This window comes from Coenobita brevimanus, chromosome 69 (genome assembly GCF_032717465.1).
Source record: "Coenobita brevimanus isolate Jiangsu-jjx chromosome 69, ASM3271746v2, whole genome shotgun sequence".
Classification (NCBI taxonomy): Eukaryota; Metazoa; Arthropoda; class Malacostraca; order Decapoda; family Coenobitidae; genus Coenobita; species Coenobita brevimanus.
The window spans coordinates 20,906,184-20,927,011 of record NC_137022.1 but is presented as its reverse complement, the minus strand read 5'-3'; the positions used below and the strand labels follow the sequence as shown (position 1 = coordinate 20,927,011).

General features: G+C 42.8%; 2 protein-coding genes across 2 annotated transcripts in view; both read left to right on the top strand.

Annotated features, from left to right (window-relative positions):
• LOC145406147 (ileal sodium/bile acid cotransporter-like) overlaps positions 1-7,626 on the top strand; it is a 115,462-nt gene extending 107,836 nt beyond the window's left edge. The window contains exons 8-11 of the mRNA XM_080277343.1: positions 4,033-4,147; positions 5,964-6,150; positions 6,810-6,901; positions 7,441-7,626. Of these exons, the coding sequence (XP_080133469.1) occupies positions 4,033-4,147; positions 5,964-6,150; positions 6,810-6,901; positions 7,441-7,626 (580 nt within the window). The remainder of the gene's footprint in view (positions 1-4,032; positions 4,148-5,963; positions 6,151-6,809; positions 6,902-7,440) is intronic.
• A 1,179-nt stretch (positions 7,627-8,805) lies between these two features.
• LOC145406210 (D-3-phosphoglycerate dehydrogenase) overlaps positions 8,806-20,828 on the top strand; it is a 100,462-nt gene continuing 88,439 nt past the window's right edge. Inside the window, exon 1 of the mRNA XM_080277417.1 lies at positions 8,806-8,816. The gene's annotated coding sequence lies outside the window, so the exon portion shown is untranslated. The remainder of the gene's footprint in view (positions 8,817-20,828) is intronic.

Here is a 20,828-nt window from a genome sequence, read left to right as displayed (position 1 = left end):
TTAACAGAGTAAATATCGCTCTCTCGCTTCTAATAAAGAGTGGATTATTCAGCCTAACCCACCAGAAGATCAGCCACCCCAAACTCTCCCACCTGAACACCAGCCACTCCAAAAGTCACTGTGGTGGCTGTTTTGAAGATGCATAATTTTTTACTAAATTAAAAAAAGTAGGTGGAGGCGCTCACCATCCACTCACTTGATGTAGTGCTACTCTCAGGTGTCTGCCCTTTCCTTTCCTCCATCCTTCTTTCCTTCCATCCTCTTCTGTCTCTCCCTCATTCTTTCCTTGTCCTTCTGCTGATGGGTGACTCTACACTGAGTGACATGCCAAATGGTTTCCTTTACACCAGGAAACCATTTATACGCTGGGTGGTAACCATATAACCAAATTTTGGCTCCTGGTGGTTTAATGGGTAATTATTGCGCTCCAGTCGTATTGAGGTGCAGTGAAGGGGGTGGTTGGGGTTTATTGCTTACGTAATGCCACTCAGGGATGAGTGAGGCTGGTCACTCTTATCTTAAATGTCAGGACCAACTTGCCTAGCCCCGGGCTCCTACTCTCCTCATGGGGCAGCTTAGGATTGGATGATGAAAGAATGAATGAATGAACGAATGAAAAAAAAAAAAGTGAAATGATTAAGGAGACATTGGTAATTAGTCTGTATCCATTGTGGTGCTGGAGGTACATGGCGCCTGTTATCACTGTTAGTTGTTGTTAGTAGTTAAGAAAAAAAAAAAAGACTTACACATGCATGCATCGTCAAGACCTTCAGAAACATTAGTGCACCAGGGAAGGGGTAGAGAACACAACTCCTTTATTATGTGTGTCACAAATGGCAACAGTAAGAAATGGGAAAAGGGGCTGGAAATCCCACTTTTTTTCTTTTTTTAAGTAGGGACATGGTGATTCCACTGTCCAGCACGTGTGTTGCAAGAACGTTTGAAACCCTCAGGACAGCAGTGACCTATCAACCAAGGAATCGTTATTTTTTAAACCAGTTTTCTTATGTATTGCATTCACTGTTCTATTTTTTTTTTTTTTTTTCACTTTTTAGACTTTCATCAGATCCAAATGAATTTTTCGCGAGAAAATATCTATATTATAATGATCCGATTTCTGTATGTTTGTTGCTTTGTTTGTACCGTAAGGGTGCGGCCACACTTGCCCGAAACATATGTTGGCAACATGTTTCAAACTGTGGCCGGAACAATGTTACAGACATGTTTGAAACACAAGTGTCTCGAACATGTTGGGAACTCTGGTTTGGATGAGGCTTTGAGCTGCGGACATGATTGTAACACAGCAGTAGACCATTACCTCCGACTGTGGTACCATTTCAAAATCTTTCTTTAACATCCTAAGGAAGTTACGAAATTCTGAAGTATCTCCCACGTGCACCGGTAACAGTCCAATGTCATCTTTAACGAGGTCATTTACAAAATGATGTCCATCACCATAGGGGTTTGCCTTACGTGATGGACGCACCCAAAATCGCCGACGAGCACGTATTTTTTGTCCCTGCTGTGCACATAATACAGGCGTTGCAGCTGCGACAAGTAAGGTGCCCTCCCTCATCGCCATGTTGCTGGGTACTGTCTCTAACAAGTCTGGACCACACGACTACTTGACCTTTGTTTCGAACCATGCTCGTGACATTGCCCATAACATGTCTGTGACATGTTGCTAACATGTTCGAGGCATGAATCTAACATGTCACGAGCAACGTTTCCGACAATGTTCGAGGGCAAGTGTGGCCGCATCCTAACACAGCAAAAATGGCGCAACATGGCGCAGTTTTTGTTAGAGCAAGGTACCGATGCAGTGTTCTAACTTGAAGAATAAAATAATTTTCACTCCAATTGGGCAATCGGTTCCCGAGTTATGACTCACTTCTAGCCTTTTGACATAGAGTGGAGGCCGCCGAAGGCGGCCTTTAAGCGAGTACTGTAATTATAAAAGGCTCCATTCTTTAGGCACGATTATCAAGGAACACTTTTAGGGCCTCAGGTGCACCCCGTTCACTACAGTCCGGAAGACAAACGTCGTGGGACGCATAGCCTCACTCACTCTCCTACTCTACCCACAGCCCTCCAGGTAGTGATTCTTCCCCCATATGTGTCTGTTGAAGTGAATGGTCATCCTGCTCGAGCCATGAGTTCCGTGGCATTTCCTTTGGTCCCCTCCACCCCAGGTTAAGTCTCAGAGATCACCCTGCAGCCAGGGTCAGCTTCAGGAAAACGGGCCACGATCCCATACAATTGGAGTTGGTGCTAATGTATTATATGTGTAAGAGGCCTTGACTCAGTCTCATGGAGTAGTCATTCGTTATGTACCCAGTTGTACCAGCGATATTCTATGATCCTGCGAGGCATTTTAGTACCAAAGGAGTCAATTTGACTCTTCAAGTCACTGTTTAGTGTCCAAGTCTCACCGCCATAGAGTAAGACAGAGAGCACCAGTGCCTTGATAATAAGAATTTTCGTCACAAATAACGGCAGTGCCTAATCTGAGTTCAGTGAATTCATAGTCCCTTAGACCAGACCGGTGTGGCAAGAAATCTCATCGTCTGCCCAACTTTTTTTTATATACCACACTACCAAGATTAGTGAATCTTTCCAAGACTTCCACATTCCCACCACATGCTTGGACAGGCTAAACTGCTTCATCCAACAAGTCACCAAATGTCTGGACCTTGGTCATGGCCCAAGAGACTTACTCTCAATGGCTTTGCATTCTCACGAAATTCCTAAAGGACACTCTGTAGTATCTCCAGCGACTCCATTAGGATGACTGCATCATAATCATCGACGTCAAGGTCAGTAATTCTGAAATTACCAGCTGATACTTCAGTGACTTTGATTCACAACCCAGCCAAGTACCCAATCCATGCTCGTGTTGAAAAGCGTGGGAGCATGGACACATCCCTGTCTTATTCTAGTACTAACTGGGAAGAAGTCGGATGCTCCTCCTCCACACTTGACAGCACTCTGTGTTTGAATACAGGCCAGCAATCGGTCCAATTCATGCCGGGATCCCACGGGGTTGTAGGAGTTCCCATAGTATCTCCCGATTTACCGAGTCAAACGCCTTCTTGAGATCCACATACTAGGCAGCAAGCAGGCCTTGTCGATACTCAAGGCAGTAACTCGAGCAGCCAGGATGCTGTCAACTGTAGACTTCTTGGGTGTGAATCCGGACTGCTCAGGCCTCTGGAAATGGTTCACTTCAGTATGGGAGAAGATTGCACCAGGGGTCTCCTCCTTGACTGACTTTCGTTCCGAACAGCTAAAAAGAGCAGTGATCTGAACCACCTCCAACCCATGTGAATATAGGAAATTGTCTTGGGATGATGATCAAAGTTACCCAGCATATAAATTGCCCATTTTGCTCATAATTCTTTTCAACTTTTTAAAATTACCATATTAGAGTAATACAAAAGCTGAAAGTCATCTATATTTATGTATGTATATATGTATGTATCCATCTGTGTGCTATATCATATTGTACCTCTCATCATGCACTCAGTTTGAAAATTACAGCATTGTTTGGAACACTTTAATGATGAATTTGTTCCACAAAAATACTTTGTATACAAGGATAAACCAGTCAAGAATGTTGACAAGCTCTACCTGAAAAGAACTGCTTTCATTAGATATTTACATTAATGACTGAAGGTACGGTATTACATGTAGTGTTATATTTCAGATGCCTTTATTTTATGTACACTGTAATGATCTCACAGCAGCAACACAAGGAAAGAGAATTTTATATGGCTTGCATGTTTGTGCAATCCGTCATACCGTGAAAATAAAAACAATCAGTCCAGTAAATAATCAGCATCGAGAATGGTTTTGTTAATGATAAAAGATGTATATAACAACCACGCCAATATTACCGTCATCAGGGTGTAAGGGCCAGAGACAAGGTTACAGTCGTTCGGTACACGTAAGGGATGATGACTAGCCTGTTCTGTTTGGTGGCATTACATGATCAGTAATGCTAGTAATATTGTTTTAATCTTCCCTTTCTAGAGTGGCCAAGGTGTTGGAGAAAATGCTGACTCCCATGGCTCTCTTCATCATCATCTTCGTCTTTACGTTTGGCATATATGTACATCTTTACATCTTCAGCCTGTTTGATTTAAAGGTAAGCATAGTCTGGGAGTTTTACCCCTTGGATTCAAGGATGTTTTTTTCGTTTTTTTTTTTTCCACTTGATTATTTAAATGCCGTTGATGAGACCTTTTATAATGGAGTTAATTTCTAGCTCATTCGATTCCCCAGAATGTAGGCAGCAAAAATAAAGCGAAACATAGGGTACTGTACGTCTTCGCACTGAAGGGATATCAGTGAATGGAAGGAAAGTGAGAGGTTTCCGCAAAGATAAATGTAATCGTGTGGAGGTAGGAGGAATACAATAGAATATATAATATACGACGTCACGTTGAAGAAGTTGAAATGACTGAACGGAAAGGCAGGATGAAAAGAAGTGGAATATGCAGCAGTAGGGATGATGTCAAGGAAGTTGACTCAGAGCCTGAGAGTGTCATAGCAGTCATTATCATCATCACTCTACATTGTCCTCCTCCCTTTTGTATATAGACTGACAGCGGATTGCTGTGACAGAAATTCTTTCGTATTTCTGTCCAGGATTAGCACAATGGAGGCTGGGTTGGAAAAGTAAATTATGAAAAAAATGTCTTGATATTTTGTAACACCTTATATAGGATATCAAATATTGAAATTTGAAGTACATTTTAACATTCTGTTTTGGTATTACCAGCCTGGTCATTTATTACCATTTTATCGTACACTCTTCCTAAAGTGCTTCTCCATTTTATTTTTCACACTCATGCTTTGTGTTCCATTCCTCATCCATCAACCGTCTTTATTTCTTTTCACTCTTCTCATTTACTTTTCCCTCGCCCAGCATTCCTTAGCACTTCAGCATTCCTCTTCACCACACCTATCATATATATACCTCATTCTGTGATGTCTGCAAACTCCTCAGTGCTCTAATCTCTCCTTGCATCTTGTCTGTGTCGTACTGATGTTAACCACAAGTCATTCCCAGATATCAGTAAGGGGTATCAGTGCACTGATATGCAGGATTCTCATTTGTGTTTATGTTCCTACCCACTATCATTACTTACAGAGACCCGGTCACTTTTCTATCCAACAGATTCGTAATCTGCGTGTTTATATCGATTGCATCTTGCATGTGAAGATATTGTGCTGCTTTACAGACGTCTTATTTCTTAAACAAGATGCCTTTTTATTATCCGAAAAATTATGATATATATAATTATGTATTGTGTGTGTATTTATTAATATGATATTCATAGAACATCACTTTTCTGATATATTCTTTGTAGAGTAGGGAGAGTGCTTCCATTTGTTGCCCTTTGTCCGTCCCTGTAGTTGCCCTGAGTGCGTTGTCTTGGGTTGCACCGCCTCATTATATTTTGTCTGTGGCCCTCGAAGGTGAGTCCAGTGTCGTTTGTCACTCCAAGGATCTTGATAAGGGGTGTGTGTGACACTGGTACATTGTTAAGTGTACGGTTAGGGGAGGACCTGTGCTGATGGTTGCTGCTAGTTGTGGATTTGGCTGGAGAGACTGTTAGCCTTCTGTCCTCGATCAATGATGAAGAGTGTTGAGGCAGTCTTGTTGCAGTGTGTAGGCTGTGTCTGCAGTGTGGTGTGTGGTTATTGTGATAATGTCATTTGGATATATGGCAGTGTATGTGGGCGGTTGAGGCGTAGGTATATCATACATATGTAGTTTGAAAAATGTGGGTGACAGTTTTATGTTTTCTGTGTATGTAGGGTTTTTTGTTTTCTTGATAAGCTAACGTGTGTGTTCTGGAGTGAAGAGAGTTAAGTTGTGGTCAAGTGGAAAGGACTGTCTATGCATGGAATATGCAATGCAAAACATTAATAACAGTTTAATTTTTTTCCCATAGAGCATCGCGGCTGGGTTTTCTCTGCCTGCATTGGGATACCTGAGTGGACTAGTACTATCATCTATCTTGAGACTCCCACTGAAGGACAGGATCGCTATCAGCATAGAAACCGGCATCCAGAATGGCAGTGTGGCCATATTCATACTTAAGTTTACTTTGGAGAAGCCTGCTGGAGACCTCACAGTTAGTAAGTTCTTCTGTAGAGGTGTGCTAATTTTTAAAGATATATTTTAAGACATCTCTCCCTCTTCCCCTGGTCAGCTTTAATCTCACTTGGAGAGGAGGTGAAGTTGAATCCAGAAACAAGGAAAGGGAAAGTATGAAAGTGGGAGAACAATTACAAGCATGTCCAATGAAATGGGCCACACAGTTACACATCCATTGTTCATGCTCCCAGGATCTTCATAGATCCACTTCACATACACAAGTCAGACTCAGTTATAGTTTCTTATGCAGGCATTCCCCATCATAAGGCAGGGACGTGTTCTCAACTATCAAAAAAAAAAAAATCATACAGCTGACAATGTAAATTAGGGGATATAATCTGAGGAAGAGTGCAACGTTAACTGGAAGTCTTTCTGATGTTTTCTTATGAGGTAATAAAAAAAAAAAAAAAAAAAAAGAGTAAAATTGGCAGAGTGCAACGTTAACTGGCAGTCTTTCTGATGTTTTCTTATGAGGTAACACACACACACACACACACACACACACACACACACACACACACACACAAAAAGACAGTAAAATTGGCATATAATGAGGGCTAGTGAAGAATTAACAGCAGAAAATAATACTTTACAAGGGTACCATATAACGATGGCTTATTGTACTTTCCATGTGTTACAGTGTTCCCAGCAGCCGCAGTAATAATGACTCCGCTGCCTCTTGCCACAGCCTTCATAATCCGCTGTATATACCTCAGGGCCACCACACCCAAGGTTGGTACTTTATATATATCAACTTCACATACAACTGTCAGATAGTTAGTTCATTACTGCCAAGCCAAAGAGTGCCGTATCCTTACATGTGCCTCTCCATGAATGCATCCATTCATTCTCCGTATCATATTACACCTCCTCACACACTCAAACTCACCCTCCATTCTCATTACCCTATCAGTATCTGCTGTATAAATGTTTTTGGCTGAGCTTATGGAGAGTCACAGTTTCACTTCCATGTTAGCGAAGAACTCGCATTATCTACCAACAGTCATTTACAGCTCTTGGTAAACGATATTTGTTAGATTAAATTAAGTAGGCATAAGAAATTGGAAATTTTTGCGTAATAACTTTTATTACCAGTCTTTGCCACGGAGATTACACTTCAAGATTATTTTGAGATCCTCAGTGTGGCTGTCTGTATAGATGATGTCATTGGTAAAATGTACGAGACAGTATTAATAAAAGTTGCATGCCACTTTGGGGGAGCGTCATCTTTTTGTGTATGGTGTGAAAATGCTTACTGTTTCTTCTCTCAGGAATCTGAAGATGATGACCTGAAGGAAAAAGATGCCAAGGAGATGAAAGACAAAGGTGCAAAGGAGATGACTGAAAGAAGCACGGAAGAGGCTGGAGAAAGGAAGGAGAATGAAGATGACGGGGACAGCAAGAAGAGGAATGTGGCGGGAGCAGACAACCTTGCACTGGAACTTGGAGAGAATTAAATCTGAGGGTCCAAGGAAAAAGATATGTTAGTTTTTGAGGTGATTGTTTAAAATCCTTATGGAGAGACTTTTATTGCTTTAAGACTATTGTAGAAATCATCTGCAAATTACAGTACTGAAGAAGTTTATACTAGCACTGTATTGCACCGTTATTCATTTCATAGCTTTATTGTGATTTTTTTTTTCCCCCAGAATCATTCAGTGCCTCATACAATTGTTAAATGTCAGAGTTCTCCTATATTATATTTGTCTGGACCAAGATGAATGGAAATTATCATTAATATATATTATTTTCCATTGCTCGGGGAGGGACAGAAGACGGAAGTTAGAAAAGAAGACAGATAACAAGATGAAGAACACAAGCATAATTTATTACAAGCATAATTTATATTGAAATAATATATGTATCTCATCGTCACTTCAGATTGCAAGAAAAATTAATCAGATAACATGAATTCATCCGTCCATCCATCCTTCATCCAATCCTATGTTGCCCCATGAAGAGCGCAGGAGCCCGGGGCTAGGCCAATTGGTCCTGACATTTAAGATGAGAATGACTAGCCTCACTTATCCCTGAGTGGCATACGTGAACATCAAACCCCACCCATCTCATGGATATAAACCTGCACTGGCTTAATCCGAGTGGAGCGCCTTAATTACCCACTAAACCACCTGATGCCATAATTTGGTTATATGGTTACCACCCAACGTAGTAAACTGTTTGCCGGTGTACAGGAAACCATTTGGCTTGTCATTCAGTGGAGAGTCACCCATAGGCAGAGGGAAGAGGCAAGAATGAAAGAGAGAGAGACAGAGGAGGGAGTGTAAAGTCGCCTGCAGGCAGAAGGAAGTGGAAAAAATGAAGGAAAGAAAGACAGAAGAAGAACGAAGGACGAGAGGAGAGGGCAGACACCCAAAGCAGCACTACATTGCGTGAATGGATGGTGAGCGCCCATGAATTCACAGGTAACTAATTTCTTTAGTTGACCAAATCTCTACCATAGTTAATGTATGGATTATAACAGGTCCAGAGAATTTTGGTAAATGTTGCAAGTACAAAAAAAGGTGAACATTATGTAGTTAATGTATTTTTCTGTGAAGAGGGAAGAGTATCCGTCCCCCACACTAATCCCCTTCACCAGTCTTTCAGATACCCAGGTCGTACCTGTAGTTCCCTGTCTTCACGGAAAGTGGCTTTAGTTAATTTTGTTGTATGGTTTGATATGCAAATGCTTGTACTTCTCTTAACCCCTTCAGCCTGGTAGCGCCTTGTTCTGGCTTACATTTGAAACAGCTGTCTTCACCCTTCCTTAATCTGATCTAACCGCACCTCACCTCGCCTGACCTGACCTGACCTGACCTCACCTCACCTCACCTCACCAAGCCTATCGTAAGCTATCTTCACACATCCTACCCTGACCAGGCCTACCTAACGTAAGCTGGGCTCATTTAACCTAACCTGACCTGACCTCGCCAAGCTTCTCTTAACCTAACCTGACCTGACTTGATCTCACCTAACCTAACAACCTGATCAGACTTAACCTGGTCTCACCTAACCTAACCTGACCTGACCTCGCCAAGCTTCTCTTAACCTAACCTGACCTGACTTGATCTCACCTAACCTAACAACCTGATCAGACTTAACCTGGTCTCACCTAACCTAACCTGACCTGACCTCGCCAAGCTTCTCTTAACCTAACCTGACCTGACTTGATCTCACCTAACCTAACAACCTGATCAGACTTAACCTGGTCTCACCTAACCTAACCTGACCTGACCTCGCCAAGCTTCTCTTAACCTAACCTGACCTGACTTGATCTCACCTAACCTAACAACCTGATCAGACTTAACCTGGTCTCACCTAACCTAACCTGACCTGACCTCGCCAAGCTTCTCTTAACCTAACCTGACCTGACTTGATCTCACCTAACCTAACAACCTGATCAGACTTAACCTGGTCTCACCTAACCTAACTTGACTTCACCTCAGCCTTGCCAAACCTAACTTAACGTCCCACGCATTTTTAGACGATTTTATTCAGCACAGGGACGACCTCTTGTTGTGGCGGAGTAAATGAGGGCCGTCTGACCCTCCCAGTTCAAAAAGTCCCACGGTGAGTAAAATTGTCTAATACGAGCGAGGATACGATAATAAGGACGTCCTCGGACTGAAGGGCTTTATTTATTCTTGTCCTGATAAATCCTCTCTGACTGTGATAAATTGGTACGTTCTTGTTGTATATTGAATTTTTAATGCATTTTTGCTGCTAAGTTCACTGTAATCATCCATTAAAATTTATCAGACCTCCTATGCTTCTTGTCTGATTTTCTAGTTTGCTGGAAATGATACTATTCCTAGTATGGAAAAACGTTGCTGTTATGGAACACATCCCCAACATATATCGGTATCATCATCCTTCTATACTGGACAACAGTGTGATGATGTAGTTGCCATTATCCCTTTGATCGGTAGGATTTTTCATATGTAAACTAAAACACCTTGTATTAGCATCCATAGTATAAAAAGGGTTACACGAGACAGTTACTGAAGCCATTGACGACCAGGTTTACTCTTAGCTGAACACGCTTTACTGGTGTTGGCTGAAAGAAAAAATCCAGGTGCAACAATCGAAGTAAAAAGGTTAATTGTGAAGATATCCGATGTTGCTTAAGTGCTGATTTATGTAACTGTAAATCTAATGTCGTGTGAGCTAATCTTTTACCTATATATTTAACAAACATCACTGATCCTCAAGTCGCTTTAGAGTTCTGGATTCTTGCTGTGCTTCTTTATTTCGGTGTTGAGACGCCTAGAGAATGATGAATTTGTAAATTTTTATTATTTTACCTATAATCTACTGTAAACACTGACCTCTTTCTGATTACTCTGTAGTTAACTGTTGCTTGGTGTTTCGTATCCAGAGTACTGTATGTTGTCTTCTTTTTTTTGTAATGTTTTTGTAAATTTTTATGTACTTTTTCATATTATATCCTGGCAGTAACCCAAGATATTAAAACAAAAGACGTCACTGATGAGGGAATCACTGACAATGAATGTTGAGTTTTTTACTAGCTATTGGAGGTATTACACATTTGTAAGTTTATGTGTAGCAGCAGAAGCATGTCCCATGGCTTTTTAATATTTATCACTTTACATCTGTCATATAGTGTTCAGGATATATATGGTTTGATGGTAGCTGCCCTATGTAAATTTTGCTCATCTTCATCACCTGAATCTGCAGAGGTGGAAGGGTAATGCAGTAGTACTGTAAGTTCGTTTCTATGCATGTTGACATTAATGTCGCGTTAGTTCATTGAAAGATGTCATTATCATCACCATCATCATCCATTTCCTTTTTGGCATTTTTATAAGCATGGAGGTATGGAGCAAGGCTTCACTGTCCAGACAGTTAAGGCAAGGGTAACCAGTTACTCATCCCATAGCGGCATTGTGTGACCAGTAAACCCCAGCCAAGCTTCAGACTGGGACATTTATGAGCTACTGGTACATTGGGTTGAAGAGCCATAACTCACTAGATCGTCAGGTGCGAACGGTTACCAGCCAGCATCGTAAATGGTAAATAAATGTTCGTTTATCCTCAGTTCAGATGTTTATCGCTGCATGAGGAGTGTAGAAGTAATTTTTAAAAACTATGGTGCTTCCCTTCATTAATGTTCAGGAATTCCCAGTTAATATTGTTTCAGTACTGACTTATAAAAATAAACTACCTCAGCTTAGCAATATGGCCTGAAAAAAATGCATAAATCAATCTCATGTACATTTTGTTTACGTCGCCTAGGGGAAGAAAAACCCAGTTTATAGTTGCCATTAACACACTTTAGTCTGCTGTAACTCACACAGGCTAGATAAAATAATCAGGTGTTTGGTAGAATAGAATGCCAGAGCTGTTCCAACCACGAGAGAGTTCATGGCACAAGTATTAGCAATCTGGTTCGTACGACGACTCCTTAGCAGAATAAAATCATCTGACATATAGCTAGAACTGAATACTAGAACTGTTCCAACCACGGGAGGGTTAATGGAGCACCCAGTGGATTAGGATGGGGGTGAGGAGTTTAGTCTCTTGTCTTATTGCTGCTTTCTTTTAGTAATGAGAAATGCAGATGTCTGTTTCTTATCTCCATAGGTGCTTTAAATATAATCATCAAAATTTAGAGGTTTGCCTTCCAGTTCATCTCAAATTTAACCCCATTAATCCGAGTGACGTCCGTTTTAGTTCATTCTTGTTGCCAGACGATTTTACGCACCACAGGAAAAACCTTTCATGTTGAAGGATTATATAAAGGCCGTACATAGCCGCTCCAGATCTGGGTCTGTCCTTAGCTAAAAAAAAAAAAAAAAAAATCGCCAGGAGATGGCAAGGAAAAAAAAAAAAAAGACATCCTCAGGTGTAGTGGGTTAAGACTGTGATCACTTCCGCCTCCCTGGAGCATTGGAGGGGACAGTAGTAATCTGTGCCTTTTTCCTGTATATGATTACTGTATTTCTGGTGTATCAGATGTGTGACAGCATTAGTTTTGTATTGCTATTTACAGGTGATGTTTATCTCTATATATGTATACAGTACAGATTTAGTCCATATATTGTACCCCACCGTGCCATTCGGTTGTTGGCTTCTCGTGTGTTATGGTCAGCTTAGTCAGAGTTAACAGTGTCTACCATCCCTCATAACATCAGACACGCAATCAGTCGATGTATGAAAAAAAAAAAAAAAAGGAAATAACTAAAACATGTATATTGCTATGGGAAGCAGAAAGTAATACAGGATAGAAGCAGTAACAGTAGCAGCAACAGAACCAGTTTCATCTGAAATATGAACCCATTGGACTGCAAACTTGATTTGTCCTTCTACAGTCCACTATCCTCCTGTTGCGGGATAGGGAAGAGGTTAAGAGACGTTTCTGTAACCGGGGGGCTTTGCAGCCTAATAAAATCTGTGCCATCACATAAAGGCGTCCCTCTCCAGCATGGTGCAGTGTAGACGATGATAACACTGACTGAGCTTTCCCTTCAGCTCATTTTACCCACTGAGTGAAATGCAGGAAACAAAACTTAAATCGCCCTGTACATACTATTTTATCTTTAATTAAATTTTGCTATTTTATGATTGTCTACGGAAAATTCGTGTGAAGGTAGAGAGTACAATGAAAAATATGTAATCGGATTCAAGGGATTAAGGCGTATTTCACTGAGTCTACGAGAATACGGCCAGAAGACAACTCGGAAACACGTGCCTGCAAAAAGAGGGCGAGAATGATTCAATGAAAAAAATCAAGGCGCCGCAACACCGAGGTCATCTGGCGTCATATATACAGCCGGTTGATGTTTAGGAGACAGGTCCCTTGTGTGCCAGCAAAAAGATCGTCTCAATATGCGTCTGAATTTTTTATGTAAGGGTAGTAAATTTTAGAAGAATTGTGCTTGTATTTATTATGAAGCTCGGTCGATGCATATATAAAGAGTGCATGTTCATTTAAGATTATTAATATAATCTTAATCTATCAACTCTGCGTTTTTTTTTTTTTTTTTTTTCGTTATCTCCAGACAATTTTTCTGCTCATGAGACTTTTCGAACTTGATGTTAGAAATGGCCATCGCGTACCCACCTTACTACAAGAAGTCTCTCCTAAGCTGAATAAAATTGTCTGGAAATAGCAGGAGAATATCAATAAAACACGTCACCGGATTGTAGAGGTTCATCCAATTTTCCTTAATTCCAAAGTTGTGGGTAAGCGTGGTCCCAAAATTAGGAAGTCCAAGCATCATTCTCCCTGTCCAGTAATGACACCACTCTTCCTATGACACACCATATTCCCTCATTACGAACGAGCGAGCGCAACTATGTTTACTGTACGTTCAGCTGCGAAATGAGCGGGCCAACACGACCCTGCCCGGCCCGACCCGACACAGCCCGACCCGACACGACACGGCCGGACCGCGCTGGTTTTCAGAGGCTAATAACTTTTATACTATGTGAGAGTGAGAAGAAATTCTTTCAGCAGGTAGTAGATACATTCAATAAATTATGTTCTTAGCTATATATTCACTCACGAGACCAAAGAAACCCCTTGGAATCCCAGCTTTAAAAGGGAATATCCCATTGGAGTTGCTGGGCGAGGCACTGTTCCGGGAGGGTCCTAAGCGTACCGCCCTCCGCCTATCGGCTCATAGTCGCGAAGCTCATAGGTCCTTACCTGGGGGTTCCCTATTTTATTAAGATTTGAAAATTCCCAGTTCTGTCCAATACTGGGGACAGTTGGCTCCAATGGGAGATACCGGGGGCTTCAATTGTCATGCTCCACTATGAAAGCAATTTAAAACACTATGAAAGTGACATGCGAGCTATGATTTTTTTTTACATTTTCATGTGTTGATTGCGCGCGCGCGCGCGCGTGTGCGTGCGTGCGTGTGTGTGTGTGTGTGTGTGTGTGTGTGTGTGTGTGTGTGTGTGTGTGTGTGTGTGTGTGTGTCGTTGAGAGAATGAGACGTGAGAAAGTAAATATTATAGCTCAATTATTCTTCTGTTATTGTCCAACTACCTCACCAGGAATGTTAAAAGTTTACACCAAGATGAAATTATGATGATAGGCATACGTACGAAAGCTCGCTCGCTCGCCACGCTCTCACAAAGCGTACTTTACTGGTATACTTTCACTCTCATCTCTCCATCCTGTCTGGGTCTCCCACTCGTTTTCCCTCCAACCACCACATTTTCATATATTCTCGTAGTCAGTCTCTTACACTCCATTCACTTAACACGACTGAACTCCCTCAATGCACGCGCGTGCACGTGTGACTGTGTGTGTGTGTGTGTGTGTGTGTGTGTGTGTGTGTGTGTGTGTGCGTGTCTGCGTGTGTGTGTGCGCATGCGTGTGTGTGCGTGTATGTGTGTGAGTGTGCGCGCGTGCGGACTTATGCGTGAGTGCGTGTGTGCACGTACATGCATATGTGTGTGTGTGTGTGTGTGTGTGTGTGTGTGTGTGTGCGCGCTCGTGCGTGTGTGTGTGCGCGTGCGTATGTGAGCGTCCGTGTGTGTGTGTGTGCATGCGTCTGTGTGTCCATGTGTGGACGCGTGCGAGTGCGTGCGTGCGTGTATGTATATGCTTGTTCTTACCTAACTGTTCTTACCTTATTGTATCTTTACAGGAATGATCCAAGCTCGCCCTGTCCCGTATATTAAACCATTTTTATCATACTGTACATTATCATACACTGTTTCATTCGGTAGTGCATTCCATTGGGCAATTGTCCTGTTTGGGAAACTGACTCTCCTTACGCCTTTATCACTTCTCTTTGTATGCAGTTTTTTGCGTGTCCTCCTGCTGTTGCATCCCCATATAGGTTATATACTCATTTATGTTTATTTTCGCTTTTGGTGTGATGCATTTATATAGCATAATCATGTTCCCACTTTTCCTTCTCTTTTGTAGTGTTGGTAGGTTCGGTTTTTTTAGTCTTTCTTCATGGCTTAGATCCCTTAAGCTTGGTGCCCATCTTCTGGCGGGCCTTTGTGCCTTTTCAGTCTTATCTGTGTGTTCTTTGAGATGTGAATTCCAGACTACTGATGCATACTCTAGGGTTGGTCGAATGAAATATGTGATTATCTTTCTCAGCATGTCTTCATTTATATATGTGAACGTTTCTATCATATTAGCAAGCAGTGTATACATGTTCTGTACTTTCTCTTTGATGTGGTCAGCCGGAGGCAGGCTGTAACTGGTACTCACTCTTAGGTCCTTCTCGTTTTCTGATGTGAGTAGGGTTGAACTTCCTAGCTTATAATCCCAGCCTGGTCTTTTCCACTTTTACCAAACGTGATTACATGGCATTTGTCCACACTGAATTCCTTTTGCTATCTATTGTTCCATTCATGAAGCGTATTTAATTATCCCCTCCCCGGAAAACAACTAACTAAAAAAACAAACAATAAGCCTCGGACAAGGACTGACCAAACGTTGACGACCAAGGACCGGACAAAGGACATTGCAATTGGAACGTGGAATGTAAGGGGAGCAAATGATGAGGTGAAAGAGAGAGAGATTGTCCAGGTGCTTGAGGATGCGAAAGTGGATGTATGTGGAATAACTGAAACAAAATGGAGAGGAGAAAGTGTGAGAGAATGGGAGTATGGATGGGGTATATGTGCAGGAGTAGGTGAGAATGAGAGGGCAAAGGAAGGAGTATGTATAGTTGTGAGTGAAAGATGGAAGAGGAGCATAAGACAGTATGGATCAGTTGGATCAAGGATTGTGTGGGTAAAGTTGAAAGTTGGAATACAAATGTGGGCGATTGTGTGTGTGTATGCGCCAACGCAAGATCGTGCTAGAAGAGTGAGAGAAGAGTTCTGGACAAATGTAGAAGTGTGCATGGAAAAGTTTGGAAGGAATGATAGAGTGTTTTTGATTGGTGATATGAATGGTAAAGTTGGGAATGTGAAGGTGGATGGAATAGTTGGTGAGTGGGGTGTGCCTGCTGAGATAGATGAGAATGGCAGTGCGTTAGTGGACATTTGTGCTGGGAGGGGGTTGGTGATAGCCAATACCCTCTTCAGGCATAAAATGATCCACAGGTATACATGGCGAGTGATGAGAAGGGTGGGTGGTGAATTGAGTGAAAGGAAGGCAATGATTGATTATGTGTGTGTGGATGAAAGGATGTGAAGATGTATATTGGATACAGAGTTTATAGAGGTTGGGGGAGTGGACTTTCTGACCACTACTTGGTGGTGGCCAGAGTTAAAGTTCAAGTAAGATGGAGGAATAGAAGAAGGGAAAGACGAGAGGAAGGAGTAGTTGCAAGGAGAGTGGAAAGGTTACAAGAGGATGAGAAAAAGGCAGAGTATAAGAGAAGTGGAGGAACGATTGGGCAAATATGAATTGGAGCAGATGGGGGACGTGGAAGGTGTGTGTAGAATATTTACAGAAGAAATATGTGCAGCATGTGATTTAGTGTGTGGAAGGAAGAGAAGACGGAGGGGGGTGCAAGGAACAGCGTGGTGGACTGAAGAGGTGAAACGGGCTGTGGCACAAAAGAAGAAAGCATACAATGAATGGATGAGAAATAGGGGCGTGGAAGAAGCTGAGAGGCGGAAGAGAGAGTTATATGTAGAAAGAAAGAGAGAGGTGAAAAGATTAGTAAGAGAGAGTAAGAAGAGAGTGGATGAGGAATTTGGAAGGAATTTGAGTGTAAAGTGGAGGGACTGTAAGAAAATGTTCTGGAAAGAGGTGAAAAGAGTAAGACAGGGTGGAAGTGAAGTTAGCAGGGGAGTGAAAGATAAAAATGGTAGATTACTAGTGGAGAAGGGAGAAAAAGTGAGCAGATGGAGAGAACACTTTAAGGAATTGTTGAACGTGGAGGATGGAAGTAATGCGAGTATAAGTGGCTGGGGGAATGGCTGGAAGAAGGAGGGAGGTGAGAATACAGGAAGAAATCAGTAGGATAGAAGTTGTGGAAGCAATGAAGAAAGTTAAATCAGGGAAAGCCCCAGGAATTGATGGAGTGTGTGGTGAAATGCTGAAGCATGGGGGAGAAATAGTAGTAGAATGGATGTGGAAGATGTGCAGATTGGCCTGGGAGGAAGGTAGAGTCCCGGAGGATTGGAAGTCAGGTATAATTATTCCCTTGTATAAAGGAAAAGGGGAAAAAGAAGTGTGTGGTAATCATAGGGGCATTTGTCTTCTTAGTATAATAGGAAAAGTGTATGGTAGGATACTTATTGACAGAGTTAGAGAAAGAACAGAGAAATTAGTTGGAGAAGAACAAGGAGGCTTTAGGAAGGGAAGAGGTTGTGTAGATCAGATATTCATTCTCAGATCTTTAGTGGAAAAGTTTCTAGAGAAGGGAAAGAAGTTGTATGCGGCTTTCATGGATTTGGAGAAAGCTTATGACAGGGTGGATAGACTAGGATTGTGGAAAGTGTTAAGAATATATGGAATAGATGGGAAGTTGTTGAATGCTGTGAAGAGTATGTACGATGGTGCGAAGGCTGCAGTGCGTGTGGATGGGGAACTAAGTGAATTTTTCTCTTTGAAAGTTGGGTTGAAACAGGGATGTGTCATGTCTCCATGGTTGTTCAATCTGTACATGGATGGGGTAATAAAAGAGGTACAAGGTAGGGTAGTGGATGTTGGAGTGGCCCTGGTGAGAGAGGATAGTGTTTGGAATCTCCCTGTACTGTTGTTTGCAGATGATACCGTGTTGTTGAGTGAAGACGAAGGGGAGCTGCAAGGCTTGGTGGATGAGTTTGAGAGAGTGTGTAAGAAACGGAATCTAAAGGTGAATGTAGGGAAGAGTAAAGTGATGGTCTTTGAGAGAGGTGAAGTCAGTGAATGTACAGCGAGGTTGGATGGTGAGGAATTGGAAAATGTGAGTACGTTTAAGTACTTGGGTAGTGTGATGAGTAAGGATTGAGGTTTGGAGGGTGAAGTGCTTGAAAGGGTACAGCAGGGAAGAAAGGTTGCTGGTTCTTTGAAAGCAGTGATAAGAAACAGGGAAGTGAGCATGGAAGTGAAAAAGTTACTACATGACAGTATTGTGATACCAACTCTAACGTACGGAAGCGAAGCTTGGACGTTGTTGGAAGGACACAAGTCAAGAGTGAGAGCCGTGGAAATGAGTTATTTAAGAGGAGCTTGTGGAGTCACATGGAGAGACAGGCTGACGAATGAGGATATAAAGGAGCGTTGTGGTGTTGATGTGGATGTGATAGGAAGCGTTATTAGGAACACACTGAGGTGGTTTGGCCATGTGGAGAGGATGGAGGGTCAACGACTGACGAAGAGAGTGTATGTGAGTGAGGTGGAGGGGGAAAGAGGGAGGGGGAGGCCGAGGATGAGATGGAGAGATGGGGTGGAGAGGTATATGAGAGAGGGGGGTGTGAGTTGGGAGCAGGGGAGTGAAATGGCGGGGGACAGGGCGACTTGGAGGCGATTTGTTTGTGGCCACCCCAAACGGGATTGAGGCGTCTGGCAATAGATAGATAGATAGATAGCTCTCTGCAAGAGTCCATGTTTGTAATTCTCCTCTGTATTTTTGCATCATCAGCAAACGTATTTAGATATCGCCAATTTCCACTGTTGCTGTCAATGTCATTTATACGTACTAAACGCATAATCGGTGCCAGCACTGAGCCCTGTGGAACTCCACTAGCCACTTCTCTCCATGATGCGTAATTCCCCCTTGGTACTGTTCTCATCTCTTTATCTGAGAAAATCATGCACCCAGCAGTACAGATTGCCTTGGATTCCTCCTTGACGATACAATTTCCATAAAATTCTTTGGTGTGGTACTCTGTCAAATGCCTTCTTGAAATCCAGATAGAGACTGTCTACCCATCCTTCTTTCGTCAGTAGTGTTTCTGCAACTCTATCATAGTAGCTTAATAGATTAGTAACACATGATTTTCCCTTTCTAAATCTGAATTGTCTTTCTGTTATCAGACTGTATTTTTCAAGATGATTTACCCAGTCTTTTCTTATCGGTTTCCTCTTACAACGGTGGTCAGTGGTACTGGTTGGTAGTTAAGTAGATTTTGTCTGTTTCCTCTCTTGAATAGGGGAGCAATATTTGCTTTCTTCCAGATTATCAGGTAGTTTACCTTTGTGTGTGTGTGTGTGTGTGTGTGTGTGTGTGTGTGTGTGTGTGTGTTGTGTGTGCATTGTGTGTTGTGTGTGCATTGTGTGTTGTGTGTGTTGTGGGTACTGTGTGTGTGTTGAGGGTGTTCTGCGTGTGCGTGTGCATGTGTGTGGTCTTCCACACTTTGTTTCTCACAAAAACTTTCATTTGCTCATCTGTCACTCCGTGCTGTTGCAAAGGTAGTACTCTCGCATACCAACTGAACAACAACTCCGTTTAGCTCCACAGGTATGTTTAAGGCAACAAGTTTTAAAAAATTTCCCTTTATATATATATATATATATATATATATATATATATATATATATATATATATATATATATATATATATATATATATGGGAGAGGGAGAGAAGGAGGGAAAGGAGAAGGGGGAAAGAAGAAAAGGAAGAAGACAAGAAAGAAGGGGAGAAAAAGAAGATAAAGGAAAGGATAAAGAAGGTGAAAAGAAAGGAGGGGGGAGGAGGAGAGAAAAAAGGAGGGGCGGGGGAGCAAAAGAAAGGAGGAGCAGGAGGGCAAAGAAAGGACGAGCAGGAGGGCAAAAGAACGGAGGGGCAGAAGGGCAAAAGAAAGGAGGAGGAGGGCAAAAGAAAGGAGGGGGCGGAATGCTGCAGAAGATGTTAGGGGGCGGAAAAGGTCTAATGCAAAAGATGGGAAGGGGAAGAGGTAGAGGGGGAGGGGTAGCAGGAAGAGGTAGAGGGGGAGGGGGAGCAGGAAGAGGTAGAGGGGGAGGGGGAGCGGAAAAAAGGGTGAATATAGGTATGGCGGAGGACCCGGAGAGAAGAAAAGACAGCAGCAAAAACGGATGAGGAAACAAAGGGATGTGGAAAAAGGTCAAATGAATAAGAAGCAAAGAAAAGAAGAAGAGAGGAGACAAAGGAAGGAAATGGACGAGGAAGAGAGAAAAAGGATAGAAGAGGAGAGAAAGATGCTTGAGATTGTTAGAAAACAAAAAGAGGGAAAGAAGGAAAAGGAAACGAAGAAGAAGGGAAAGGGGCAGGAAAAAGATACGAAGAAAGGAAAGGGTCAAAAAGAAAAAGATACAACGAAAGGAAAGGGTCAGGAAGAGGAAGGGAAGAGACCGAAGGATGCAGGAGAGCAAAGGAAACCGAGGCCGGCGAGGGAGGGGGAGGAGGGGAAGGGGGCGAAGGATGGAGGAGCGCAGAAAGGGCCGAGACCCGCGAGGGAGGGGGAGGGGAAGGGGACGAAGGATGGAGGAGCGCAGAAAGGGCCGAGACCCGCGAGGGACGAGGAGCCCATGGGGGGGAAGGAGCCCGGAGCGCAGAAAGGGCCGAGATCAGTGAAGGAGGGGGAGGAAAGGAAGGGGGCAAAGGATGGAGGAACGCAGATAAGACCGAGACCAGCGAGGGAAGGGGAGGGGGCGAAGGATGGAGGAGCGCAGAAAGGGCCGAGACCGGCGAGGGAGGGGGAGGAAGGGAAGGGGGCGAAGGATGGAGGAGCGCAGAGGAGGCCGAGACGGGCGAGGAAGGGAAGGAAGGGAGGGGGCGAAGGATGGAGGAGCTCAGAGGAGGTCGAGACCGGCGAGG